General features: G+C 48.0%; 2 protein-coding genes across 6 annotated transcripts in view; both read left to right on the forward strand.

The window, feature by feature from the left end:
• Gpbp1l1 (GC-rich promoter binding protein 1 like 1) overlaps nt 1-1,945 on the forward strand; it is a 53,973-nt gene extending 52,028 nt beyond the window's left edge. For all 4 annotated transcript variants that reach the window (XM_042271661.2, XM_042271662.2, XM_006986571.4 and 1 more), the window contains exon 12: nt 1,069-1,945. In XM_042271661.2, the coding sequence (XP_042127595.1) occupies nt 1,069-1,221 (153 nt within the window). In that variant the 3' untranslated portion in view covers nt 1,222-1,945. The remainder of the gene's footprint in view (nt 1-1,068) is intronic.
• A 156-nt stretch (nt 1,946-2,101) lies between these two features.
• On the forward strand, nt 2,102-6,564 carry Ccdc17 (coiled-coil domain containing 17). Of its 2 annotated transcripts, none has more exons than XM_042271657.2 (13): nt 2,102-3,270; nt 3,345-3,419; nt 3,516-3,687; nt 3,766-3,928; nt 4,013-4,096; nt 4,192-4,310; nt 4,497-4,607; nt 4,802-4,947; nt 5,052-5,149; nt 5,291-5,494; nt 5,610-5,814; nt 5,883-5,993; nt 6,258-6,564. In XM_042271657.2, the coding sequence occupies exons 1-13, from the start codon at nt 3,097-3,099 to the stop codon at nt 6,384-6,386; spliced, it is 1,791 nt and encodes a 596-aa protein (XP_042127591.1). In that variant the 5' UTR covers nt 2,102-3,096; the 3' UTR covers nt 6,387-6,564. The 2 variants fall into 2 exon arrangements, with proteins under 2 accessions (XP_042127591.1, XP_042127592.1); XM_042271658.2 differs by having other exon boundaries at nt 5,055-5,149.
• Nucleotides 6,565-6,803: the final 239 nt, after the last annotated feature.

A 6,803-nucleotide genomic window follows, 5' to 3' on the forward strand; every position in this document is an offset into this window, starting at 1 on the left:
TAAAATACCACTAGATCCTGGGTTTTCAATACCAAAATGAACAAGAGAAATGAAATTTCTACAGCCCTCATTCGCATATCCTCCTCTGCAGCATAGATAATGGGCTGGGAAAGATGCCTGGTGGTGGAGAAGATGCCCAGCTCTTCGTAGGACCTGAGTTGGATTCTTGGCAGCCATGTTGGTTCACAACCACGTGTAACTCCAAAAGGATTTGAGGTCTCTGGCTTCCATGGATACCACACACATAAAAAATAAAAATCTTGGCCAGGCAGCAGTGGCTCACGCCTTTAATTCCAGCACTTGGGAGGAAGAGCCAGGCAGATCTCTGAGTTACACAGAGAAACTCTGAAAAAAATCCAAAAATAATAATAATAATCTTTAAAGCATAAATGACACTGGAGATTCTCATAATGGGGCAGTGTAGCAGGAATCTTAAAGAGTCTTATTAATAAAATCAAACCTGAGCCTGGTATTGGGGAGAACTGGAAGATCAGAGAACCGGAACAAGCCACAGCTAACCTCACCTGGCCAACTTCTCAGATAATCTTGTTTCCTCAGACTGGAGGAAGCCTCTGAGTCCTCATCCCAATGGCTGTCAGTTGAACTGCTGTTCCAAAGCCTGAAAGCTTAACCAGCCAAATGCTGCTAGTTTCTGGTCCTCACGCCTTATATACCTTTCTGCTTTCTACCATCACTCCCTGGGATTAAAGGTTCGCTTCCTGGGATTAAAGGCATGAGTCACCATGCCTGGCCGTTTCCAATGTGGCCTTGAACTCACGGAGATCCAGAGGGATTTTTACCTCTGGAGTGCTAGGATTAAAGGTGTGAGTGCCACCATTTTCTAGCCTTTGTATCTAGTGGCTGTTCTGTCTCTGACCCAGATAAATTTATTAGGGTGCACAATATTTGGGGGAACACAATACCACCACAGGGCAGTGTGTGCAGGCTGTTTGAAAAGATTGAAGAGATGTTACATCTTTTGGGATTCCCCTCCACTCTCTGCAGTTCCTTCCATCTTCATGGACCAGTATAGTCATTGGAGGGTTTTATTTTCTCTCTCCTGCATAGCTACGAAGAAATGGATTTGGAAAGAACGGCTTCCTGTTGAGCCGCAGTTCCACCCTGTTCTCTCCTTGGAGAAGCACTATGAATCCCGAGTGTGAAGACTCCGACACAGAAACCAGCAGCAGCGAGACATCGGATGACGACGCCTGGAAGTGAAGACTGAGTGCTCACGGTTGACCTGCCCCATGAGCTCAGCTTTGTGTTCGAGAATATAAAGTGTTCTTTTCCTTTTCTTATGTTGTGGAATACTTCATGCACAAGGGAAATAATCACATCCCAAAGAGAGAGCAATTGTCTTGCTTAGCTTTGTTTTGTTCTCTGTTATCTGCTTAATAGAGAGACAGTTGTGTGGTGGAATTTTTTAAGCACACACACAGTACCTGTGGGCCGTGCACAAGTGGAAGCTGGCTGTGCAGAGATGCGGGGCCGTGGCTCTGCTCCACAGCTGCTCCTCCAGCCCTTGGGCACTCACCCCAGTGCTCAAGCAATCATTGTCAATGACAAAGTGACTATTGAAGTTATAATTGTATTAAATTAATGCTAATAATTTGGATATTTTATTTTATTTTTTTGGCTGCTCGGGTAACTTAGCCCTTAACCAAGCATATGTGGTTGTTTTTTGTTTTATTTTTTTTTGTTTTTGTTTTTCTTTTTTTCTTTTTTGGGTACAGCTGTAAAATATTTGGATATAGGAAATGTTATTCTTGCAGCCTTGATATTCAGGGTGGATTGTAAAATATGAATTTTTGTGAGATTTCAAAGATTAAGATTATTTTGATAACATTATTTACAGATTTAAAAGATGTGGTTATCACAAGTCTGTTGAGGGGAAAAACTACTGCATAAAATAACTAACGTGGAATAAATATTTTGCATCAGTTTGGATTGTCTTGTGTAAGAAATATATTTTCTTTAAAATTAGAGAATGGATTCTTTTTTTTAGGGGAAATACTTTTAGAAGTTTTGGGAGAAAACTGAATTCAGCACCACCTGAATTCCTTTTCCTTTCAGCAGAAACTCTTGATGCAGAAGAACCTGTGCAATAAATTATTCATAATAAAGAAACTACATTTTCTTTCCTGAAAGAATTTTTTTAGTGCCCAGGATTTACCAGTATGCATGGGTTTGGGGACTTTATGACTTGGTTTTCCTAGTTAATAGGAAGTGAGGACATGGGGAGTGGCCAGTGAAGTAGTTGTTTTAGAAAAGATGAAACCTTAGAACAAAGTTTTATGGACTAGAAATTTAACATTTGGAACCAGCATCCTTTGGTTGTCCCTACTAGATACAAATCAGTATCATTCCTTGATAAGACAGGGAAATGAGGAATATATAAGCTTGAGTGCAATGTTCAAAAAGGAAGTGTAGTGTGGGCTCGGCCAGCGGAAAGATGGAGGTGAATGTATCGGGCTATCTATCCACTGCACGATGAAGACCAGGAAGGTGGACTGTGACGGAGCCCATGCTGCCTGCAGTCCGGACAAGTGACTGAAATGACTGGAGATGCAGCAGTGACAGTGATTGACAGGGGGTGGGGGTGTAGCAAGATGGAGTAAGGTTCCTTCCCACTGAGGAACAACTAGCTTCAAGTGTTCCCTGCAGTGGAGAATCGCAAGCACTCACTTGAATTCTGTCCACTTCAGAGAACAGCAGTGACACAAACACTTCCCTGTCCGGCTATGAAATGACCAAAGTGATAAAGGCCCAGTTAGGTGAAGGGGGCTGTCTTTTTCTATAGGCAAGGAAATCGAAGCTGCTGCCACAGACTTGGCCAAACTCATGCGATGGGTGGAACAAACTGGGTGACACTTTCTCAAGTGGGGCTCCTCCCAAAGTTGGCAAGGTGCATACATCCTCCTGGCATGCCTAGGCCTGTACTTGCAGCCCAGGGAGCTTGGACACCTCCCCAAACATAAACAAATTGGAAGGTCTTGGAGATGTAATAGAGTTGGCTTTCCTCTCTGTTCTTTCTCGGCTCCTTTGCCACATCTTCTGTAGGACTCGGCTGGTTTCAGGAAGGGATCACATCCCATGGCCGATTACTCTGGGGAGTCGGGATTTCTGACCTGTGAGTTCTGTGATATGGTTTTCCGCTCCTGGGCTTTGTTGGCTACCCATACCCAGCGATTCTGCATTGGCCGGCTGACTCCGGAGGTGGCACATGGAACACAGCCTTCAGTAGCCATGGAACAGCGGGGCACCACGGTAAGGGTCGCCTATGTATGACTGGGGCTAGGTTTTCCAGCAAACAGTATTCTCAGGAGTCTCCCTGTCCCCAGATTGTGACACAAGAACAACTGAGCCGTTCAGAGCAGGAGGCCAGCAAATCAGCTCTAAAGATGTTGACAGAGGAGGTACACAACATAAACATAGCTACAAATTTCATTATCTGTAGATAATGCTTGCGGGAGATCACCCAGTTCAGGGATAGCGGGTCCCGTTACCTGCAGGTGCAATTGCTGAGGCTGTCGCTACGGGAAAAGAGTCCCTGGGCAACTGAGGGTCCCACCTCCCAGACTGCAGGGAGCCCTGGCGAGAGGCTGCGGGCATTGCAGGGAATCCGCGCCAGGCGCGTGGCGGAGACTGAAGCGCAAAGCCGGGCTCTGGAGCGCCGCGGCGAGGGTGAGAGGTAGGGTGGCGTGGACGCTGGGCCTTCCCGCCGTGCGAGCACTCACCCTGACTCAGCCCTGTCTCCCTCAGAACTAAAACGGCGCCTCCTTGACGTAGCGGGACCCAGGGGGGAATTATCCGCGCCATTCGGCCTGGAGCGCCAGCTCCGCGAACTCAGGGCAGAGGCCGGCCGGACGCGCGGCGCTCTGCAGATGCTGGGGGCGCGCATCCTTGCGCTCCAGTCGCAGCCCAGGTGAGGCTCTCTCCGGAGCCCTGCGGGAGCGCGGGTGGGACGGGGCCTTGGGCGCTGGTCCGTGACATCATCTCCCCGTGCCAGCATCCAGAGGGGCTCTCTCAAGGAGGCTGAGTTCTGTTGCCCTCCGCTACCGGTCAATCCGGGAACGCTGCCCGCCCAGATCCGGTGAGGTCCCGGAACAAGGGTTATGTGGGGGGGAGGCGGTAGGAGCGGAAGGCTCTTCAGTCTGGGAAGACTGCATTCTGCCGCCTACTTGCTAGGGCTCTACGTGAGGCCTACGTGCGCGGTGGAGGCCGGGACCCCGGAGTTCTGGACAAATTATGGCAGCTGCAAGTGGAGGCGTCAGCCCTGGAGTTGCGGCGGTCGCAGAACCACAAAGGTGAACAGAAGGGACTAGCCTACACTACAGGGCCTTTCCACACCGAGGTCCTAGACTTGGGAGGAGAAAAGGGTGTGAGGGAGCGCACCAGCAGTATGGGAGCCAGCTGACAAATCCAGACTTGTGCAGAAAACCTAACGATGGAGAACTACATAAAGGATGACATGTCACTTTAATGCATCTCAGAAAAAGCAAGTGCCACCTCTGAAGAGCTTCTAGTAGTGGAAGCCGAAAACCGGCTTCTGGAGGCAGAGATCCGGACCTTGCAGAAGAAGGGCCTGAGTCTGGCACCCTGGGGTCAGTGAAAACCCAACTCCTCCCTAGCCCATCCCAGGGAACCCAACCCAGGGAAGGGGTGAATGCCTGGAGAATGAGTCCTTGTCTGTATCATCGGTTTGTGTCTGTGCGCCTATCCCTGTGTCTTTGGTATATGACCCTGTGTTCCCCAGTTTAAGGCTTCTTCCAGCTCAAACCAACTTGTTTGTTTCTAGGACCCAGGGGGTATCAACTCCCTGATCTCTGGTCACACCTGAGTAGAAGGGGCGATAACTCCCTCCTCCTTCCACCAGTTGCACCCCCAATGTCACCACTTACAAGTTCCATAAATGTCCAGAACTTCCGTGGCACTTCAACGTCTGTGAGGAAGTTGGCAGAAACTGGGTTGAAGGCTGGCAATCCTGACATGCAGTTTGGGGAGCACGGGCAATTTGCAGTTCTCTATGGTTGAACTCTTGTCCACAGCAGATACTTAATGGAACCATGACAAGGAACTTAAGTCTGGATCGTCACTTCCTCCTACCTGCATCTGATGTTCTAGGCCCTGCACCCTATGATCCTGGGTGAGATACCCTCTCTCCTTTACAGCCTATTAAACTCAGCCACTATAGACATTTAGCGGGACCCACATTAGACATCCAGAGTTGGAGTACTGGCTGGGGGGAGGCATTTGGTGTTTTTGTAATGAGATTTGTATTCTGCAGGGCTGGCCTTGTCATTTTCTATGACTTCCTTCGGGGCCTTGATGCTTCTTGGGTTTGGGTGCAGCTAATGACAAGCTTGACCCAGGATGGACAGGATATAGGAGGGACCACAATATTGCCCCCAGCCCTTTGCCTACCGCCACCATCAACTCCTGGACCTATGGGCAATTGTGCCATCCTTGCAAGCAGGCAGCCTGTACCCAGGTCAGTAGGGGTCGGGCATAAAGGCCTCGCCTCATGCTATTTAATCTGTACATGAGGGCCCCTGGCCCCTGAGGGCTGAGTCCTATAAAATCCCTAGGCTTTGATTGTTGTACAGGTTGCCTCCATCAGCACTGGTATCTTTGATTTGTGAACTACAAGCCTGGCAGGGAGTTACATGGGCACCACAACCAAAGGCTTGGGCCTCACTATTGCTATTTGACCAAGATAAGCATATGCTTAGTGGCCGTTGGCGCCTCCCACTTAAGGTCCTTCCTCCTAACTCCAACCTCAGCCTTGTCCAGCTGAATGCGATTCCCCAGGTGAGTGCAGAGGGTAGGGACTGGGTCTACTCCAGATTCAGATAAGAGTACCATTTACCCTCTCCCAGGCAGGTCAAGCTGAGCTCTTTCTAAGGCTGGTGAATTCAAGAGATGCAGATGTTCAGACATTGGCAGAGATCAATCCAGCAAGTGCCCATGAATACCAGTACCCACCACTGGTAAGAGTCCACTGCAGCTAGGAAGTATGACTGAGCAGCTTCTGCTGGCTAACCAAATTCTATTAGCTAATATGCATCAATGACTACATTAACCCATTTGATCCTTAAAACATACCCATTAAATACTGTGTGGCAGAAATAGAACACTTAACCTGAACCTGCTTTTTTTTAAACTTTGTCCTCAATTCAATTCTAAAATCTGTCTTTTTACCTCTAGTTTGCTTTAAAACAAAACAAAAAACCCTACCTTTTCATGTTCTACAGGTATCCAACTCATCTTCAGTGGAAACCAGTCCCTTCGCCCACAGTTCTGGCTTCGCTGATCCCCAACCTCCCACAGAAGAGGCTTTTGTCAGTGTCAAGGATAAAGATGAGCATTTGAGCCCCCACTAGTTTTGACCTAAACACATCAGGTTTCTGAGGCAGAGAAAGGCAGATTTAGATCTGCAGCTTCTAAATGAGGTCTGGAAGTAATGATAAAGTCCAACCAAGCCAACTAGGACTTTTTCTGCACCCATTTTCCTTTTGTAAAGCAGATCGAGGAGTAAACGATTTCAGATATTCACACTAACTGCCTGGCATTCAAATTTCTAAAAATAACTAGGCTTTGCTAAAGCCAGCTTTATGGTCAAATTTCATTCTGCTCCCAACTTCTAGACAGAAGTCTATCTACGATCTCAAGCTTCCAACATACAGGAAACTCCTGAAGATTGAGATAGCAGAGTAGATTGAACCAAGTAGAGGATCATATACTAGAATTGCATTCTGTACCCAACTACAGATCCAATCAGCAAAGATCTTGTACTGGTC

Source organism: Peromyscus maniculatus, chromosome 2 (genome assembly GCF_049852395.1).
Source record: "Peromyscus maniculatus bairdii isolate BWxNUB_F1_BW_parent chromosome 2, HU_Pman_BW_mat_3.1, whole genome shotgun sequence".
In the NCBI taxonomy this organism is placed as follows: domain Eukaryota; kingdom Metazoa; phylum Chordata; class Mammalia; order Rodentia; family Cricetidae; genus Peromyscus; species Peromyscus maniculatus.